This window comes from Nelusetta ayraudi, unplaced genomic scaffold (genome assembly GCF_046127955.1).
Source record: "Nelusetta ayraudi isolate G7.1 ecotype Tasmania unplaced genomic scaffold, CSIRO-AGI_Nayr_v1 ptg000004l, whole genome shotgun sequence".
Classification (NCBI taxonomy): domain Eukaryota; kingdom Metazoa; phylum Chordata; class Actinopteri; order Tetraodontiformes; family Monacanthidae; genus Nelusetta; species Nelusetta ayraudi.
The window spans coordinates 2,637,364-2,657,973 of NW_027466054.1; the positions used below are offsets into that span (position 1 = coordinate 2,637,364).

The following is a 20,610-nucleotide window of genomic DNA, read 5'->3' on the forward strand; positions in this document are numbered from 1 at the left end:
GGATGTGTAGTTTCCAGAATTCACTTCTTTTGCTTGTTCCACTTTTCAGAATGTGTCCGAAAAAACACACCAGTATGGAAATCAGTTTGAGTTGTGGTTACTCTCCCTGGTTAGTGACAACACCTTCAGCCACTGTATTATATAAGTATGTTGGAGGATGGCTGTAAACAGAGAGCTGAACTTGATGTTGCCTAGAAATCTCCTCAGTGTGTGTGACCGTTCCGCCGCTGAGATTTAACAAAAATCCCTGTATACTGGTTACAATACAGGACGTTTTAAACAGTGACCGCTGGAGGGAGCTAAAGCTACTTTGTTTTGTCTGAACAAAACCCCGTAGACGCACCTTCGATTTAGAACGAAGTAGGCACATGCCAGTTGGCAAAGTTTCATTTTTCTTTTTCAACTGCCAAGTCTAAATCAGTAGCTTTGCGCGCTGTTTATCTTCCACCTATAATTTTTGCCAACGCTTTTAATTTTCTAACCAAACCCGACAGGTGGCTGGGACAGACCATTATTATATTATCCAAAAAGGAAAACGGCCCTGATTATATGGACTTGGAAGGAGGATGAAGATGTAATCCTGTCAAACATGAGAGACCACATTAATCCTCAAGAAAGAGAATAAAAACTTCTTCAAAAAGGTGAAAAGTACATTTAACTTGTAATTTAAGGCAAAAGGTAACATGCCCATGCACCAAAATCTGTTATCTTTAGTCAAGCAAAAAAAAAGAAGAAGTGTTAGGCCCATCCGCTGATGCCCTTATTTTGATAGTCTTGCCCGGATGCCTTTTCCAGTTTTGCTAACTTGACACCGGTGCGCTCATCTCAGACTCAAACATGAGAGCAAAGGCGCAGAGTCACGCCCGACACCAGTGGACCCTCCTCGGACTCAGGTAGGTGAGTTTCACCTGCTTAAAGCTGCGCTGTCTCCCAACTTGTGTTTAAGCTGTTTAGATCCACGTTGCAGAGGTGGAGTAAAGTAAAGTCAATTCAAGTGTAAAGTGAGTAAAAATCGACAGCACTCTGTCTAAACTTGATATTAGCTTATTAGTGAGACTAAACGTGCGTTAACTTGCGGTAAAACTTGCTCATAACGTGTCGTGAGGCCTGTTCCGATGAAAAGTGTTTAAAAGGCTTAAAATGAAGACTTAAAATTACTTAAAAATCTAACGTAATCTTACTACAGCCAACCTTGTTGTTGTTTTACAAGATTAGTGATGGTTGCAGTTATTTCCATCAAACAAACTGAAGGGTCACTTTGCATAGGGAACTGCACCAATTGATTCGCTTTCCCTAAAACTAGAATGTCGTAAACACTTTGAAAAGGAGACTCTTTCTGTTGATGTCACATGTTGTCAAACTAGTTTCTCCACTTTGGATCCACCCACAGTAAAGAGAGCGCCGATTAGTCATTGAAGAGCACAGGTATCTGAAGCCACTGTAAGAGGGAATCCAAGCGTTTCTGTACATTTTCTCTCCTTTTGTGTGTCATACAACTTTAAAACCTGTGTCAAGAGGTTCTCCGGAGACGGCAGTGTTGAAAAGCCTATTTTAGTCTCAGTCCTTCCCCTCTTTCATCAGTGTGGAGCAGCTGCCAGGATGATCCCGGTGGGTGAATTCAGAAACTTCGGCACCGAGCAGAACACCAAGTATCGTGTCCTGAAACCATGGTGGGACGTTTTCTCCGAGTACATGTGCGTTGCTATGCTCATGATTGGCGTGTTTGGATGCACCCTGCAGGTGAGCCAACTACAAACCAGCCTGCATGTTTAATTTAGTGTCACTCAAGACACCTGATGAGGCTTAAGCATTGTCTTTTCCGACACATCAGTGCGTGGTGAATGTAGTGAAATATTTTGTTCTCTTCTTCTGTCATCCAGCTATGAATGCCAAAGTAATTCCAGTGTTATTTGACCTCCAAATCAAACCAAAACAAAAATGGAAAACCCCTCACCCCACACCCGTACACAACCAAAAATGAAGACTCAGGTGCTGAAAGGTCCAGGATTAATAAATGTGAAGTACTGTCAAAGCGCCGGTTTATTATAGATTTTTTTTTTTTCTAACGATCTATCTTGTTTCTCCTGACCCATTTCTTGCAGATTGAGATCAGTCGGTTTCTGTTAAACATCACCCTTAGCACCCAATTGTCCTATCTATGCCGCCTTAATGTGGCACCGAAGGAAAACAAAGAAGTAAATATGTAATCTTTAATTTCATTGTTTCAATAAAATCCAGTTTTATGATTATGTCTGCAGAGGACAGAGATGGACCTTCTCTCATATCTATACATACTGTATATGGGAGAGTGAAAGAGAGGTATATCTACAAAAACACCAAAAGATTAGATGTCAAAGTCTTTGCGACTAAATGAATCAGATAATCAGTAAATGGTGAATGTTTGTGGCAAAAAGGATGAAGTGCTTCACTTCACAGTCCACCTTATTTGTGGGAACTTGTTATATGGAGAGTGTAATGGAAATCCTAGTGATAAGTCTAGTTGTATGAGGTGGTCTTCCTGATCTCCATGGATCATATGAAAATATCAACAATCTAAATGTATTAAAATAAGCCAAAGCTTGATATCACTTTGATAACCTGCATGAAATAACGTTCTGTTTTGCCCAGGGGGGTAACATGATTCAAGAAATAAAACGCCAGGAAAGTAAACGTAAATCGGGGATTTTTATTAACAACAGAAATCCAATAACTAAGGGTCTAACCCCTCAAGTCAAAACAATCCACTGAGAAGGATGGACGAATGGACGAATCCAAGCAGTCCGAACCGCAAAAAAGAACACAAATTACTACCATAATGTAGGCACAATAAACGGGGTGATGACACAGCGCTCTCTCTTTCTCTCTCGCTCTCTCTCTCTCTCTCTCTCTCTCTCTCTCTCAGCTCTCTCTTTCTCTCCTTCCTGGTCCACTGAAGCACACACCAACTTATCCAGCTTGCCTCATTGTAGATTGCAACACTCGTGTGGCACCGTCCAGGAACACCTGACACACATCACATGACCCACACACAGCTAACACTGTGGCACTTAATACATTCTAACATACTGTCAGACTGTTGTTGTTGAAGGTTTAGTTTGCCAAAAACAAAGAAAAACATCATCCAGCTGCAGGTAATGCACAACTTTTTGCATTTCTTCACCCCTTTCTAACAACTCATATCATCCTTACATTTGTCAACAGCTCACCCAGGACAAGATTGCCTGCCTGCCCAGCCATCTAACCAGTCCAACGCCCGAAGCCATCGACTGCAGCCACATCAGGCACTACAGGGAGAACGAGACGTTGCACCACACGCTGGTCAAACCTGTGAACGCCGTCCTCATTGAGGTGGTGGGCCGCAAAAACAACCTGGACATCCACCAGTACGTCTTTGTTAACCACTACTGCTATGAGAGGTTTGTCCACTGGTATGCAAAGTTCTTCCCATACCTCGTGATGATCCACACCATGATCTTCATGGTTGCCAGCAGCTTCTGGTTCAAGTTTCCTGGCACATCTTCCAAAATCGACCTCTTTGTTACCATCCTCGCCAAATGCTTTGATTCGCCTTGGACCACAAGGGCCCTGAGCGAGGTCTCCGAGGAAAGAGGCGAAGAGAAACTGGTGAATTGGAGACGGAACACCATGTCAAAAGACCCTGCAGATCGACGGACAGAGGATGAGGAGACAGTAGGACTTCTTCGCTCTTCGTCCGTCAAGTCAAATCCAGAAAAAAAGAACCCTGAACCTCAGTCTTCTCCCTCCGTCTTGGATAAGAAGGAAGGGGAACAAGCCAAAGCTCTTTTTGAGAAGGTCAAAAAGTTCAGGACTCACGTGGAGGAGGCCGACCTCTTGTATCTCATGTACGTGCTGCAGACGTCACTGAAGGTCTTCAAGTTCCTCTTGATCACCATCTACAGTGCGGTGCTGGTGCCCAACATCGAGATCGTAGTGCGCTGCTACGTTCCTCCGGAGCTGACAGGTTTCGACATTTATTGTTGTAACCACAACAAGGCCAACCTCTTCTCCAAACTGGCCTACTGCTACATCTGCTTCGTGGGCGTCTACGGACTTCTGTGCATCTACTCCCTCTACTGGCTGTTTCACAGGCCTCTGAAAGAGTACTCCTTCGAGCACGTCAGACTAGAGACGGGCATCAACGACATACCGGATGTGAACAACGACTTTGCCTTCCTCCTTCACCTTGTCGACCAGTATGACGCCCTCTACTCCAAGAGGTTTGCTGTTTTCCTCTCAGAGGTCAGTGAGGGCCACCTCCACCAGCTCAACCTCAACTACGAGTGGACTGAAAAAAAGCTGCGCACCCGCCTCGCTCGGAATGCGAGCAACCGGCTGGAGCTCCACCTTCTGATGTTACCCGGGCTCCCCGACACCGTCTTTGACCTCACCGAGGTGGAATCCCTCAAGCTGGAGCAACTTAAAAATGTCACAATCCCTGCTAGCGTGGCAAAGCTCGACAGTCTCCGGGAGTTGTCGCTGATCTACTGTCCCGCCAAGCTCCAGCTGCCTGCACTCAACCACTTCAAGGAGAACCTGAAGGTCCTCCGGCTGGCCTTTGAAAGTTTAGAGGAGGTGCCCGTGTGGATGTACACGCTGCAGAGCCTGGAGGAATTGCACCTGCACGGTCCCCTGACCAATGAGGTGTCCAGGAACGCCACTCTGGAATCCCTGCGAGACCTCCGAGCCTTGCGGGTCCTCACCCTCCGTTCCAACCTCACCAAAATCCCGCCCAGCGTGGCCGACGTGGCGTTGCAGCTGCAGCGTTTGTGCATCTACAACGAGGTCGTCAAGCTCCAGGCGTTCAGCAGCCTCAAGAAGCTGACGGGCGTCACCTCACTGGAGCTCGTGGGCTGCGAGCTGGAGCGCATCCCCAGTGCCGTCTTCAGCCTGAGCAACCTGCAGGAGCTGGACCTGCGGGACAACAAGCTCACCACTGTGGAGGAGATCCTCAGCTTGCAGCACTGCAGGCGTTTGGCGACGCTGCGCCTCTGGCACAACAAGATCACCTACATCCCCGAGCATGTCAGCAAGCTGCACTCCCTGGAGACGCTGGACGTCAGTTGGAACAAGCTGCACAAGCTGCCCTCGCGGCTCTTCTACTGCACCAAGCTGAGGCACCTGGACGTCTCCCATAACCAGCTCACCTCGCTACCCCCAGAGGTGGGTATCCTGCAGGGCCTCCAGTTCTTCTCCGCCGCCTTCAACTCCCTGGAGACGCTGCCAGAGGAGCTGTTCTCCTGCAAAAGGCTAAAGACGCTGGCGCTCGGCAACAACTGCCTGTCGTTCATCAGCCCCCGGGTGGCCAACCTGGCCCAACTAGTTCGGCTGGAGGTTAAAGGAAACCGCCTGGAGTCGCTGCCCCCGGAGATCGGTGACTGTCCCATGCTGGCTGTCAGTGGACTGATAGTGGATGACAACCTGCTGGATCAGCTGCCGTCGGAGGCCCGGAGCAGGTTGGCTAGTAGCTGAGGACGGCGAACCAGAGACTTGCAAACTTGTTTGTTTGGAGACTAATAACTGGGTTGTTTTCGACATGACTTTAAGGAGATCTCCAGACGGTGACACAACACTCTAAAACAGGACGTATTTATAAAAAATACAAAACAAGTCATAGTTGTTCAAATTCATGTTCAGTATCTACAAGTTTGTGTTCACGAGTGATACATTCACTTGTAAACTTTTTCGAGCAACGTGTTATTTTTGTATTTTTTCTATGAATAACCTTTGAAAATAAACCCTTCTAAAATGTTTACAAGTCCCTGTAAATACCTTCCTGCACTTGTACCTGGACTGCAATACTAAATCTTTAGTAGTTTTTCAAGATTTCAGAGGAGCCAGTACTCTAGTTTGGTGGACCCGAATTCACCCGAATTGGAATTGCGTTCCTCTCGTGCTTTCTTACTCATTGCACAGCAAACGGACATATTTTTCTGACAGCGCTGCCTCCCGTTAAACAGGTTTTTACACAGGAAGGAAGCGTTTGCACTCTGCACCAGCTCATGTTCCTCCCTTTCACAGGATAAAAAAGCATCGCAATAGGAAACTTTCAGTGGCAGAATAAAGGCTATTCATCTATCTGTTGGTGCGCTCAGGCAAATGGAGAAAAGACTGTTATCATTCCTGGGATTGTGAGTCAGACACAATGAAGGCCACAGCATGAAGGGATACAGTCACGTATAATTTACAAAGTGAATGTTGAGTAATATGTTCAGTACAGTGATGCCTGTTTGGTGTGACTGACATAATCTGTGCCAGCAAGGTATTGGACCTAGATTGTGACTCTTAAATGTAAAGTAGGTCAATAAGGGTTCCACTTTCAAATATGTAGAGCGGAGGGTGTGATTTATGCTGACAGAAGCCTTAAAGTGTGGTTGTTATATTTGATGGCAGCCATAAACTAGAGACATGAACAGAGCTTTTTATGCAAATACAAGGAAACAATGGAGGGGTGTTCCTAAGTCTTTATCGTTTAAAGTCACAGATTTTATAAAAATGATACAACACTTATATTCATGCTACATGTATTTTTTTTAATTCAACTTTCGACATGACATTCTTATCACCACGACCATGTCTACAGTTCTGTGTCCCAGTTGTCTCTGGTCTCCAGTGGTAAACACATAAAGTTTTATGCGTCAGCCGGGGCTCCTTGCTCTCCTTTCCGCCAAAATGCAGCAGGTCATGTTCTGGCTTGTGCTGCTACAAGTCACGGGCATACCTCAGTAATGCCAGAGCGCTAACTGACCTGCTCCGGCAGCCACACCCCCCGGAAAAACTGTTTGTTTTGTCCCCCAAATTTAGCATTCTCAAAATTTTACAAAAGAGACAACGGAAAAGTGTGCAATAGAAACGTCAATCATTCACCTTTTGCCCTCTACAGGAGGCAGTGTAGTGTGTCCTGAGAGTTCTCTAAAAAGGTATTAGTGTGACTCAGGTTGACTGCAAGTAAGTAAGCAAGTAAGTAAGTAAGTATCCCATTGCCTTTTCTTACAAAGTAGCAATGTCTGGAATTCAATGAGGTAATATAAAGAATTAAAATGTCAACCTTTTGATGAATGTGGAGCTTCCACATTTCTGTTGTCAGAAAGAACACTGACATCTAATGTTTTCATTCTTGATGACCGCATACAATTTTACCATGGACTCTTACAATCTAAATACAATTTGACCAAATTTTACCTGTATTTGTTGGATATTGCTTGTATTGCTTCAGTGTTTTCTCTCCTCCAATAGAAACTCCCCATAAAGTTATCATATTTCTACATCCAGGATGATGTCACGTGACGTGACCATGTGACTATTTATCGCTTCCTGCTCTCGTCTTCGTTCATGCTTCCGGTCTGCAGAACAAGAAGAGCACTTCCGTGTTAAACAGCGTGAGAAATATTTGCATTTCCACCCGAACACAACTACACTCAAACTCACTGAAGCCCCGCAGAGATCATGGTTGAGGTTAAGCAGCTGCTTTGGGACGCATTCAAGCAGATCTACTAAGTGTCTAACACCCAATTTAACTAAAAAAGGAGACTCCGTGCCAGGCGAGTGCTGCGTGAAAGTAGCAACCCGGGTGGACGTATCAAATGTCATCAAGCTGCTTCTCTGAGGCCGTTTAACATCTGAAAGTCCAACACTGTGATTAAATCTAAGCTCCAGGCAGGCAGGCGCCTTCAGTTTCTGATCAGCTAATTAATGTCTGGAAAAGGAAGGTGAGAATATGGAGATGACTGCCACAAAAAACGAGAAACTTTAATCACTTTTTTAAAAAAAAAAGAAAAGAAAAAGAAAGAATTTAAGTTTCATTTAAGTTTGCTTTCTCATTTTAAAAGCATTTACAGGAAGTAAGCGGGACCTGTTTAAGCTGTTTGCTTAATATCCAAAAATATTGAAGTTTGTGCTACTCTGCTTCAATTTCCCAAAGAATGAATTTCTGCCTCTATGCCGGACAGTTTGACACATTTCATTCTATTTTTCTGACTATTGTTCGCACACAGCGTTTCTGTGACATCATGAGACTCAGGGGCTCCTGTATTCGAACCTGTGCGCACAGGTAAACAGAATAGCCTTTGTGCTGTCAGAGCCTCACACACAAACATTAGCAAACTGCGCCACCGACGCCTACACAAGGCTCAGCTGAACAGGGACCCCATTCATGCTTAGTGCAGATCCAGATACACCGACTCTGCCAGAGTCTCTGCGTATTATGAAAGACCTTGATGAGTCACCTTGAGGAACTGTTGATGCTTGCAGTGTTGATATTGAAGTACAGACAACTGCCTGTTTTGTCTTTCATAGCAGAATGCAGCTAACTATAATAATAACTAGAAAAAAATACTAAGCACTTAGGCCACGCATGGGCAAACTACGGCTCGGGGGCCATATGCGGCCCGTTAAGCTTTTTTAATCCGGCCCGCCGAACTTGAAGAAATCAGATTAATATTAAGTAAGTCATAAAATAGCTGTATTTCATCCATTTTTGGTTTGTTTTTTAAAAGTCATTTCAATAAAGAGCTAAACATCATGGGGCTTCACACATTTTTTTTGTAACTTTGCCTTTGTTCATTTTCAGTTGACATTAAAGTTACACCCACCATGTTTTCTACATATCCCATCATATGTATTTATAGAGCTCACCAGTGCCCACCAGTCAAAAAGTTTGCACAACTCTGATTTATGCCAAACTTATACAAACTATTTTTGACTATTTCAGTTCCTTAAAAAGAGTAACAGAAGAAACGGCCAGATCCTAAACATCTCAACCTTGGATAAGAATTCCTGAGTACTGAGACTTTCAGGCTCCCATGAGAGTTGATCTGCTTCTCTAACACCACATAAACTACAATCAGTTCAGTAACGAAAAAGGAGGCAAAGTTTCAAGTTGAGCACTTTATTTTTTGTCTTCTTCATCAAATATTCAAGTGAATTGTCTCACTTTTGTTTTAAAAGTATTTGTATAAATAACATTTCAACAAATCACAACAAATGTCACTATTTACAAGGTCAGAGGAATGATCACTCCCACCCCAACAATAAATAAGATTGAATTCAAAGAACAACTATAGGTACATCTAAGAGAGAGGGACTACAAACAAAAGCTATGTAAAACAATCAGGGTGCACCATGTCAAGTTTCAAAAACAGAACACACATACAACTGTTACAATAGTTAAACAATGTAAATAATGCAATTCTTGTTGGAAAAGAAAGAACACTGGGGAAACTATCTACAAATGTGCACTCCCAATTAAAGGGACAACAAATATATAAGGTGCCTAAATTGCACTGTGCAAAAGGGGTGTGTGCTGTACATAGCCACCCATTCACGGAAAAAATAAGCTGCCAAGACAATATGTCCTGTGACACGTCTTAATGCTGAGCGACTATTAACAACAACAAAAAACAAAATCCTTTCCACAGCAATGAATTCAAGTCACCGAGGATGAAGCGAAGAATGAGCGTCGGGGGGGTGGTCAACAAGGAGCCCCCCCCCCCACAACCAAAGAACAACTCAACTAACTGTGAATGTGAGAGAAGAGCAGGTCAACCATGTCGGGCGTGCCCGACGCCCGGGCCACGTCCACGGCCGTCTGGCCGCTGAGGTTGGCGTGCTTCAGGTCGGAGCGCGGCGCCAGGTACTCCACGGTGTCCCTGTGGCCCTCCCGGATGGCAATGTGGATGGGCAGGGCGCCGCGCTGGTCAGGGAGGTCCAGCGAGGCGCCGTACTCCACCAGGACCTGCAGAGTGTCTAGAAAGCCAGTCCGGGCCGCGTCGTGCACGGGAGCAATGCCGTGTTTGTCCTGCACGTTGGGGTCGGCCCCCTTCTCCAGCAGGAGGCTGGCCACCTTGGAGTTCCCCATCATCATCACCTGGATGGATGCGGGAGGGAGGAATGCATTGAATTTAAGATCCTCCTGAGAACTCAGAAGGCTCTTCACTCTCAGGCTCCTCCCGGCCTCGGTTCAGGGGGCAGACAAGGTGAGTTTACTTAGGAGTAGACTTTAGACATTCCTCCTCCATAATGCTTACAGTTAGAATCAACTCAGAGAGAGACTCTCTGTGCCATCGCTTCATCTTCACCACCAATATCAGGAACTAGGACCTGAGTCAATGGTGGATCATGTGCCATCACGAACTCTGACTCATGGACAAACACAGCATGGACAGCAGCTAAAGCAGCAGCCCACTACTGTACATTTAGGTCTATTTAAATGTAGAATAACTCAATGTGTAACTACACAATAATATTATTTATAAAATTTTACATGTTTACATTTATACATGTCATACATTTATACATATCATTCTGTATTACTATAGTTTAATTATTTATTTATATCTACGTCTAAATTATGAGTTGTTCAGTCGTTGTTGTTATTCCCCCCCCCCCCCCCACACACACACACACACACACACACACACACACACACACACACACACACACACACACACACACACACACACACACACACACACACACACACACACACACACAGGGGAGTTTTTCCTAGCCACTGTCGCACCTTGCTGCTCAGTTGCTTTTCCTCTGATTGTACAAAGCACTTTGACACGCCTTTGGTTGCGATTAAGCGCTTTTCAAATAAAGGTCGATTGATTAAAGATGAAATGGAGAAGTGCGTGAGCTGAACACGTTTGCGTTCAACTGAGAGTCCTACTCATAATAATTGATTTAGGGGGTAATTCCTCCAGGCTTCTTCCCCCAGGCCACACAGATCCTGAACTCTAAATAACAGTCACATTTTATATACAGGTGTATATTTAATTTTTTATTCACATTTTTTTTTCACTTGTTATTTTCCTTCATCTATTTTATTCTTATCTTTTTCCTTGCACAGTGCTGGAGTTGTCGCCATTGCACTTCACTGCTGCTGTACTTGTACCTTCATGCATGTGACAAATAAAACACAGATTATCATGTTAACTCTTCCTGTTTTCATGAATTTGTTTCGGCAAACTATATACCTTATTATTAATAAACACTTTTGATAGCCTTGCCAAATGCCTCCATGATACTGTAGCAAGATAGACGCAGCACCCTCTGTTGGACTAACTGGATAATGATACCACTTTCAGCAGGAAAACATTGTGTTGACGTTGGTAAACATGAACGTGGATACTGAATATGGGTGAAAGGCTCATAGCAGCAGATTTAATCAGCCATGTCCAGCATTGGCCTGGCTGACCACTGAACATAAACTGAGCAGTCAATTTCTCAGGAAAGAAAATTATAATGAGAAAAAAAAGAGAGAAATATTTGTGAATGTATTTTTGATTGACTTGGTTTATTGGTTTAAACTGGTATGTAAATAAAATTGGCTATTCAAATATTGTTTTGAGTCATTTTATAAAAACATTTATAGATGATGAGCGAATGAATTTATGCATTTATCATCATACTTTCGTGAGAACAGTTTAAATTTACATGAAGCACGCATCTAAATAACACTGTATTTTATCTTATTTCGCAGCAACATCGAACTATATTTATTGTAAGGTAGATCTAGTTAGGTGAAGCACATCCAGCCTCCTTACTTGGCCTTGCTTGCTTGTCTTCAAGCTGGACTGTTTTGTTTGTTTGTTTGTTTGTTTGTTTTTTAGCAAAAATACTTCTCTCAACGTTACTTTTTTCATTTTACATCTACCTTATTGTCTTTAAAGAGGCAAACACTGTTTTGCAGACAAACGTGCGGCTCACATTCAAATTAATTTGACAGAATTTATTCAAAGAATTTCACTGGTTTGGTAACTTGAATTTGTTTAAAATGTGTCCATTAATAATCTATTAAATTGCACGACAAAATGTCAAACTGTATACATTCTAGTCGAACACAACTTTCTTCATATTCAGTGTCGTAACAATCAGAAGCTCTCCGGAATGTGATACGTGAGCAATACGTAGAATACGTGAACGCGAATCTGTGACCGTAACCAACAAATATCAACGTGTCTGTGTCTTTTAATCCCAGAATGCTGCTATGAATATTACCGAACCGGTTCTATAAACGGGTTCTTACCTGCAAGGCGGTCCTGCCGAATTCGTTGCGGGTGTCGGGATGCACTCTGCATTCCTCCAGGATGCGCTGCACCTCGCTGGTGTTCCCTTTGGCCGCCGCCGCCGTCAGAGCTTTACCGGCGTCCATCTGACAAAGGACCATTCTAGTCTCCCTTTTCACCTGGTCGCAGGGAAAACAGCGATCACGTCCCAGCAAGACAACCGGCCTTTCTTGATGACAACAGCACCGAGCAAAACAGGGGGAGGTGAGATTAACTGCGGCTAACGCTAGCCACGAACAGCAGCATGCTAACGTTAAAGCTTCGTCTCGCCGTTTACGCCGTGTTTTAACGGAATACGTTCGCGTAATGTTACTATAATGTTGCTGTCGTAAAGTCTACGTATAAACAATACAGTGGGTTATAGCCGTTCTGAGAACATAGTGAGCGGAGCTAACGTCAAGCGAATCGTAAAAACATAGCACTGTGCTAACCGTTACTTTTCTGTTCAAATGAGAACGGACCGTGTAGCGTTTCAAACGCGCACCTTTGTATCTTCCGTAAGATCCACTGTGTCCCCTGGATTTCCGTTCTCGCTCTCCCTTAAAGACGGGTAATTTTTAAATTGAATCCGAGCACAAAAGGTTTAAAACCATTAGAAAATACATTTGCGCGCTGAGAGCTTTACAGCGGCGTCTTCGGACTATAATTTACAAACATTGGCGAGAACACACACTTGGCCAATCGCAGCTCGGCCTGAGGGTGTTGTTCTTCCATATATGGTAAAAGAGGCGGTGTTACAACTCTGTTACTACACTGTCACTGTGGTAACAGCGACAGGTGACCAATCAGAGGCCGCGGAGAAGAAAGCGGGCGATTCGTATACGTTGGAGTCTTCAAAGGCAGTTCATTCAGTTTTCCGACCTTGTGTTGAATTTCTTCAGGGACGAGGGAAAAAAGGCGGGTGCGAGTTTTTAAATCTACGTGGAACCTATTGACCTGTTGATTTTAGACTCTGGTCTGTCGACAACTATAAATATGATGTAACGAAATCTGATATTGCATACGGTTTGCTCACTTTAAAGGAGAAAGGACAAACACACAAAGGTTAGTATTTAGAGGTTCTTTTTAATGAATAAATTTCATTCAGTCTTAAATAATTTGCAGTCTTGCAGCAGCTAACATAAAATCAAGATTCACATATTTCCTAAATCTGATACTAGAAACAGGTAAAATTTAAAGACATTCAATCTCTCAGTCAGGTCATATTCCTTTGAAGCCGAGCGAAATGTAGACAATAAAGTGCAGGCTTTGCATATGGGTCCTCTAAACATTGGTCCTCAGCTGGTAATCTGAATAAAGAGAGAGCAAGTGTAAGGACAGATTCACTACGGCAAAAAAAGTTTTACTGCTACACATGTATTTTTATACAGTATACATTTGCAGCCTATTACCGTACCTCCACTCTGTGTAATGTACCGCACCCATGGCAAAGCCTGGTAGCCACTTTTTTCAATGATCTTCATGTACCGCACCTGTTGGAAAGTATAACATGAAAAAATAGAAATGCAACTCACTATTTAATAACCACGTATAGTTGATTCTGAACAAACTACAGTTGATCTCGCAAGATTTTACAAGATTAACAAAAGCCAGTTCATTACAAAAACCCCATGTCAAGAAGTCTCAATAACTGGCTAGAATAACATGAAACAAGAAAAGCCATGGTGTGATGGGCTAAATAAATATATTTCAATGACAAGCACTTCACTCCTTTGACCCAAAGCCAAATTCCTGGGCTATTTATGAACACAGACTGGTAGGCAGGAACATGCAAACACACACACAAACCTGTATTCCTGATACTGTGAAGTATGGGATTTCAAATTTGACAGTAATGGGGGGTTTGCCTTCGACCTCATCGTTCTCCACACTGGGCAGGCCAAAATGAGCCCTCATTAGAAACTCTTTACCACCCTGGATGGATGAATAGGATACACAAAATGATTTGGCACACATAAAGAGAAATGGGTAAACGAGTAGAAATATTTTAGTGAATATTACAAGTAATATACATGCAATAAAGGTATATTATATAGTATTTAAGTCATTCACTTCTTACAGGAAAAGACTTGATGGTCCACACCACCAGGTTCTTCTCTGGGACATATTTGGCGCTTCCCGTGCTTGTTTTAAACTTGGGGGAGTCGGCATCACTAGGGACGGGGACTCTCACCTCCACATTATTTGCCACAGACTGTTTTTTAAACTGTCCCTTTGCCTAAAATGTCAACAGAGCATCATGGCATATTTTGTTACAGCCTCAATCTTCTTTTTCTCATTAAGTACCTTCAAACATGGCATTATATAGAACAGGCTGTCACAGTTTTCTTTATTGGAAGTTTCAAAGAATATAATACTACTATAATCACACAAAATACGAAGAAATTTGTTAACACTGAATTTAAAAAAAGAAAAAGTTGGTTGGTACCTTAACCATTATTTCCACTCTACTGTGAGAGAACTTCTCTATGATTGATTCAATCCATATCAGGGGCTTCACCTATCAGAGAAGGAAACAAATGATTAAATGGTAAAATAAGATAAAATGAGAATCACGTATAGAAGCGTTGTTATTATAAACCACTGTGGTGGACTAACATGCGTGTTGATGCGGTAGGACATGAGTTCAGACTCCCCATCCGGAGGAATGAAGGAGATCGTTCTGTCACTCTCAAAGCGCGAGAGACGAACGCACTGGTGGAACTTCACGTCCTCCATCGTCACCGTTTTGCCTTTGTCACCTGAATGCAGCATGAAGACCGGTATGAATATGAACAGGAGTAGGATTATAGATGTGCTTGGAAGTTAAAGGTGGACATGGTTTAAAAAGAAGCTTTGAACGCACGTCCAGTTAAGGCAAAAAGCACACGGTCGTTGAGGCCGAGCCGCAGTTCAGGCATCCCAGAGAGCATGGTTTTCAGCTTGATACTGCCCACGATGTCGCTGCTCATTACACTGCCGTTGGCATTCACCTGAAGCCATGAAACATAGACTGAGTGCTTAAGATGAAGCCATTTATTTAAAAGGGCTAACCAAATCAAACATTTTCTTAACTTTTTTTTTTTTTTACAGTGTAGCATAAAACCAGTACCACAATACCACATGTATGAATACTACTACCACTGCAGTTACCCTGTAACATAGAAAATGCAGAACTCTTTTAAAAATTGTGTTAATGCCAAATAAAGCGTAGAAATTATATGAATGAGCATTTTTAGTGATTGAAAAATAATTTTGAAGATTCATGGAATTCCTTTGTTCAGCTGATAATCAGCATAACCTCGCAAAGAAAATTAAAGCCTGGTTTCTTAAAATATATCTTGGGGGGGAAAAAAAGCCCATCTGCTCTCTTTATAGTCAACAGAATATTTTCAAACCCATTAACATCCTTCAAGGACAGAGGCGTTGTCTTTGGACAGGATTTAGCTTTGGCAAGAAAAGGAAGTTGCTGCAACCTTGCAAAAATAGCAGTCATAGTGTGGATGGTGCAACATGTTTTATCAGAAATGGACATTTCATCAGTAAAAGGCGAGCAACACACCACAGCTTGCATATTGCATTGTTCTTTGTACTGTATGTGAGAGACACATGCTTTGTTATCTTTGAAGTTTGGTAAAAGGCCTGCTGCCCTTTCCATGGATGTGTAATTAAATTCAACAGATTTGGGCAAAAATATCCAGTCGAGTCTAGTTTGTTCTGTTATTCAAGAACATATGCAACTACTAATTGTCTGAATTTAGTCACAGTTATTCATTTAGGAGTAGTTTGATACTAATATTTTGGTACTTTCTAAACAGTATTTTTGTTTCAAAAGAAAGAAAAACCTTACCAGTACATTGATGGACTCAATGACATCAATGAAGACCTCATTCTTCTTGTATTTGATCCCCTCTGACCTCCAGGACACGGCGTTGGTGACTGTGGTTGGCACCTTGGATTTTGCAACCTCCAGCTTTGTCCCCTGCTGAGTGATGTATCTGCAAGAAGTGAGTGAGTTCAGAATATAAGTGGCGGGGATTCTTCATTTTCTTAACCAATAGCGTTTTTAGTGAGAATCTGTCTTGTCTGTCGAGGTAGCTCACTCTTGTAGGATCTTGCTGTCTGTCGTTTGAGGGAATCCAAAGTCCATCAATTCATCCAGGAGCTCATAAACAACCACAAAGTTGTCCTGGATGCTCTCCTCCTCCAGTTCTTTGAAGTACTCTGTGAATACCTGCAAAAAAGAAAACAGCTCTAGATAATGACTGCCATCTTCGAATGGAACTCAATCTGGTCAGAGGTTGCCAAATTAGTATGAATAACGTCTTACTAAAGATAATAATAATTATAATTACAAGCATGGATGTAACTCACCTCAACTATTTTGTATAGGAATGAGTAAACAAGAGAGGCGTTGGAGTTCTTATTTGTGGTTGCCACCACTGTGCAGATCAAGTTAAGGACCATTTTACACATTACAGCCTGAAAGTGTAACATGTCAAGAGACTTACTGGAATGAAATTGAACCAAAAATGTAAAGTATGAATATTTGCAAAATTAAAATAAAATCATCAGACATTAAAATCAAGAACTGTTGTGTTTAATTCCTGAATAATAAACAAAAGCATTTGTGTAATGAATGTAATGAGACTAACCATTACATTTTCTTCAATATACTTTGTCATTCGATGCTTTTAAAACCATTCACTCTGAGCCTAAGTGATGCAATATGTAGGATTATTTTTAATTTCTAGGCTCTTGTATCAATTCTAATTCCTTTAATAGTATCATAACTCAGATGTCTCCAAAGAGGATACAGTACAGGTTGGTGTGTTTGATCCACATGAAGTGAACGTTGCCATGCGACAACACAGGGCAGAGAAGGCCCTCCTCCTCGTGCTGCATGAGAAGAGGCATGAAGTGATCGATCTCCGCCATGTCAACATCTCCCTTGTAGTTCCGACAGATCAACACCTGAGTTAGAGGGAGAGGAGGAAAATAGCACATTACCAGACAGCTGTTGTTGCATCTGGAAACTTGAATCATTGTGAGAGCATTGAAGCAATGCGAAAATAATGTAATTTGAATAATTGAAGAAATTACATTAGAAGAAAGTAAATTCTACCGTGCATACCGATGCACACACAGTAGTCCAAATGCTGTTACCGTCCTTGTTTTGATTTCAGAATAAAACTCTATATTTAGCCATATCCTGTTTTTCTACACAGTGCAAAGTTAAAAAAAAAAAAAAAAAAAAGCCAATGTAATTTACAAATAGAATGGAAAACCACAAAAACCATCATAACGATGTTTGAAGAGTTTTTGATCATAATCAAAGGCATAGCTTCCAAATTCCATTTGTTTTCACTTTTCATAATTCAATTTTGAGTTGACACAGGTCAAACGCACAGGATGTGCACATTTGTTGAGACCTTGTGGAAGAATGATCTTTCAGCAAAGAAATTAGACCTACATAAGATTTCTCCATTGACGCTTGCTCAACCCCGTTTAAGCCTCAAAGGCTTAAATGGACCAGCAGGTGTCATACTTGCTCCTGCCTCACTAGTCTATTCCACGGGTTGCCAGGTTTACACAAGGCGCCACATATCAAAGTTATTACAGCAGTACTGGGACAAACACCATGTTAGGAGAGGAATCTTTCATGAAGGTAATAATTTGTAATCACAGTTTAGAAAACCCCTCTGTTTCACATGTAATATTTTGGTTATTGATAACATAACATGACTGCTAAATGTTGAATGTTGTTTTCATGGCCTGGTTTTGTTTGTATATTTGAGGTAGATATTAAATTAGACGTTTCTCTAATTTAGCTCAACTCAAGCACAAACAGAGACCTCATTGTGGTTTCTCTGCTCCTTTTAGGCTTTCAACAAAGACAGACATTAGGAATACTAAACCAAGACTGACCTTAGTCTAGCCTTGCTCCTTTCTTGGTCTGACAAAATAAAACAGGTTGGTAGCGAAATAACCATGTTTGTGTCTCAGCCATTTCCCAAGTTAACTCAAAACCTGGAAACTTCTGAGTTTGAGGTGATGGCACAGTGATGACACAATATCAATCAGAGGGTTGATGTATTGGCTCAGAGACCCACAGCAGTTTATCAGTGAATCTGGCTAAATGTAAACATTGGCAACTTTTTAGTCTTGATCAAATCAGTTACATTATAATTTCAACCCAATATATATGCATCAATTTCCCACTGGTAAATCTAGAGCTCTATTTTGTGTGTATATATAACGTTTATGACATATCACACCCATCCGGTCACACCATGTGAGTATAGTATACACACAATTTAAAGCCAAGAAGGAAGAAATTAGTCAGGTCAAACCCGTTCTGTATTACATATGCATGCATTCAACAGTGGTGGTAACAGTCTACCATCAAGTGAAGCATCACCCGAGTTGCTTGACAGTACACTATCACACCCTTGTCACACAAACATCCACCAGAAACCATGTTTGCCCGTTCCGCTCTCTTAGTCGGAGCGACTCGTGTCAGATTACACTTTGTGCTCGGACAGAGCGGATGTTTGAGTTATGGCTTCTGAAAAGAGGCTGAAAAACACAACCACGACACGCATGAGGTATCGCGAGTGCACAGGTGCTGCAATTTAGTATCTTTGCCCTCACTGAAGCTATTTGTCGTTCCACTCGCAGACGCGCATCCCGGAAGTAGAAAAAGTAAAAGAGCCAATGAATGGACGTGTCTCAAAGTCTTCGTTAATTTTTAACGACGCCAGCGGTATCAAGGTTTAATTGTGCAAGCAAGGAAATTGAATCGTCACAATCGACAAATTCACCGTATTAGACTCGTGTTTCGGGGGTTCATTGGTTTTGTGTGAATACAGACGGGCAAGAGTGCGTTTCCACCACCGTGAACAGGTCCTTACCTTCCCCTTCAGGTCCAGCACAAATATCGCGGAGGCAGACATCGTTCTTGTGGCCAAAGTAGCGCAAACACACCGGGTTGAAAGTCCACTCGAGTTCTCACCGGCTCCAATCTATCATTTCACTTAAACTGAACACATTGATCAGTCCGAGGTGATCATGGATTCCACCGTGTCTTTTCCCCGAATGTCCCGTGACGTCACCAACTACAGGTAAAACATTTACTAAATCACCTGAGCAGAGGCCGGGGAGTTGTGCTGCTATAATTGTCCGCCAGGGAGCAGTACAGACACGCGTATATTAGTTGTCCGCGCAAAAGGTTCAACAAACCTGATAGGTTGATAGAAAAACAAGTGGAACACCCAATGAGTGGATGCAAATTTAAAATTGGTTGAGTCAACTGCAACCATTCACACGAACAAATACAAAGTAGGGAAATAATTTAGCAATTTCAGAATGCTGAAGTCCAGTGCTCACTAAGATCAGAAAAGTGGATTGTAACACTGTATGTGTCTCTGTATGGTGTCTAGGAGTTTTAAGAGGTGCTTAACTAAAAAATATTATTCACTAATAAAAACGTACAGGTCTGCTGTTCAGTTTGGTAACAAAAAACCTTGACTGATTTTCCAACTTCCATTGAAATACTATTTTAGGCTGTTGACTAGCCACATTGAATGGTCTTACTTTCCCATTGTATTTTAATGCTCGGTATGTTCTTTGTATTTCCTAATCTTGTTTTAAGTTTTGCTTGTTTAGAAATGTGTCTGTATTTATTTATGTTTTCATTTGAATGTCCAAAGAATGGTGATTTCTTGATTGTTACTTAACAGTCGTTGGTTATGAATATGCAATTATATATACTTTGTTCTTTCAAAATCTTCCCATAGTTTTTACTGTAAGCGTTTTATCTGCAGACGTTGGCCTCAAGGTCGCAGAAAAGCTCCCTAGTCACATGCCTGAGGAACTTCTTAAGCCATAAAGATTAAGAGCAACATGCATAACTAGTCCTCGTGCCAAATTTTAACCTGTGTGTAGTAGTTTAATGCCTGTGATCAGAAAAGCCATCAATATTTCTCTGCATGCATATCTTTAATTCTATGTTCTCTACTATGACAAAGGCTGATTCTTCGCTGCTTTCAGGATCCACACCTTCTGTCCACACCAATCAGCCCATGTTATTTTTGTTTATCCAATGATGCATGGGCCCTAAACACTACATGCTGACGTTAGACGGGTTGTTAGCTGTTGTAAAACTAACACAAAGACTTGCTCATTATTTTAAACCAATTTGAGCTCTATCAAACTAGAACAAATTATCCTTACCCAGACCATAGGTAGAATTGTCCTTCTTCTTTTCAATGTAACAATAAAATAAACAATAGCCTGTTATTCATCCTAGAAGCTATACTAAACCATTTTCATCGGTATAAACACTGATATTATTCCTTTCAGCTGCTAGTGACTTTCACATATTGTGGTTTCAACTTTTTGGTTGCTCATGTGAGTTGGATTATACAGGATGTCCCTGTGGTGGCTGGAGTCCAACAGAAACTTAAGTAAGCACGTCATAGAGAATTGGGAACGGACAGGAAAACTTCATCTGACCAACTCCAATACTAGAGTGGCTTTC

General features: G+C 42.1%; 3 protein-coding genes and 1 long non-coding RNA gene across 10 annotated transcripts; 2 read left to right on the forward strand and 2 right to left on the reverse strand.

Moving 5' to 3' along the window:
* The first annotated feature begins 9 nt into the window (after positions 1-9).
* On the forward strand, positions 10-5,771 carry LOC142899841 (volume-regulated anion channel subunit LRRC8C). Of its 6 annotated transcripts, none has more exons than XM_076043743.1 (4): positions 10-897; positions 1,582-1,740; positions 3,202-3,383; positions 3,492-5,771. In XM_076043743.1, exons 2-4 carry the CDS (start codon positions 1,600-1,602, stop codon positions 5,488-5,490), a joined length of 2,322 nt encoding a protein of 773 aa, XP_075899858.1. In that variant the 5' UTR covers positions 10-897; positions 1,582-1,599; the 3' UTR covers positions 5,491-5,771. The 6 variants fall into 6 exon arrangements, with proteins under 6 accessions (XP_075899858.1, XP_075899818.1, XP_075899841.1 ...); XM_076043703.1 differs by having other exon boundaries at positions 10-641; positions 796-897; positions 3,202-5,771; XM_076043726.1 differs by having other exon boundaries at positions 10-641; positions 796-893; positions 3,202-5,771.
* A 3,110-nt stretch (positions 5,772-8,881) lies between these two features.
* Positions 8,882-12,190, reverse strand: cdkn2d (cyclin-dependent kinase inhibitor 2D (p19, inhibits CDK4)). Its single transcript, XM_076043984.1, has 2 exons — positions 12,050-12,190; positions 8,882-9,883 (listed from the first exon to the last, which is right to left on the reverse strand). The coding sequence occupies exons 1-2, from the start codon at positions 12,188-12,190 to the stop codon at positions 9,530-9,532; spliced, it is 495 nt and encodes a 164-aa protein (XP_075900099.1). The 3' UTR covers positions 8,882-9,529.
* On the forward strand, positions 12,157-16,659 carry LOC142899998 (uncharacterized). Of its 2 annotated transcripts, none has more exons than XR_012928842.1 (3): positions 12,157-12,293; positions 15,992-16,075; positions 16,163-16,659. It is a non-coding gene; the product is annotated as an uncharacterized LOC142899998 (long non-coding RNA). The 2 variants fall into 2 exon arrangements; XR_012928848.1 differs by having other exon boundaries at positions 16,167-16,659.
* On the reverse strand, positions 13,135-19,191 carry ap1m2 (adaptor related protein complex 1 subunit mu 2). Its single transcript, XM_076043972.1, has 12 exons — positions 18,983-19,191; positions 16,886-17,042; positions 16,443-16,510; positions 16,172-16,302; positions 15,919-16,066; positions 14,935-15,061; positions 14,688-14,830; positions 14,518-14,589; positions 14,149-14,307; positions 13,878-14,003; positions 13,486-13,561; positions 13,135-13,378 (listed from the first exon to the last, which is right to left on the reverse strand). Exons 1-12 carry the CDS (start codon positions 19,022-19,024, stop codon positions 13,353-13,355), a joined length of 1,275 nt encoding a protein of 424 aa, XP_075900087.1. The 5' UTR covers positions 19,025-19,191; the 3' UTR covers positions 13,135-13,352.
* Between the last annotated feature and the right edge of the window lie 1,419 nt (positions 19,192-20,610).

Bases quoted from the DNA above. Each gene is read 5' to 3' on its own strand.
- LOC142899841 (XM_076043735.1), top strand. From the start codon at position 1,600: ATGATCCCGGTGGGTGAATTCAGAAACTTCGGCACCGAGCAGAACACC. The intron at 1,741-3,201 runs GTGAGCCAACTA...ATTTGTCAACAG, and splicing joins TGTTTGGATGCACCCTGCAG to CTCACCCAGGACAAGATTGC.
- cdkn2d (XM_076043984.1), bottom strand. From the start codon at position 12,190: ATGGTCCTTTGTCAGATGGACGCCGGTAAAGCTCTGACGGCGGCGGCG. The intron at 9,884-12,049 runs GTAAGAACCCGT...GCATCCATCCAG, and splicing joins TCGGCAGGACCGCCTTGCAG to GTGATGATGATGGGGAACTC.
- ap1m2 (XM_076043972.1), bottom strand. From the start codon at position 19,024: ATGTCTGCCTCCGCGATATTTGTGCTGGACCTGAAGGGGAAG. The intron at 17,043-18,982 runs GTAAGGACCTGT...CCTCTAACTCAG, and splicing joins TGCTGGACCTGAAGGGGAAG to GTGTTGATCTGTCGGAACTA. The intron at 16,067-16,171 runs GTGAGCTACCTC...CACTTCTTGCAG, and splicing joins GACAGCAAGATCCTACAAGA to ATACATCACTCAGCAGGGGA.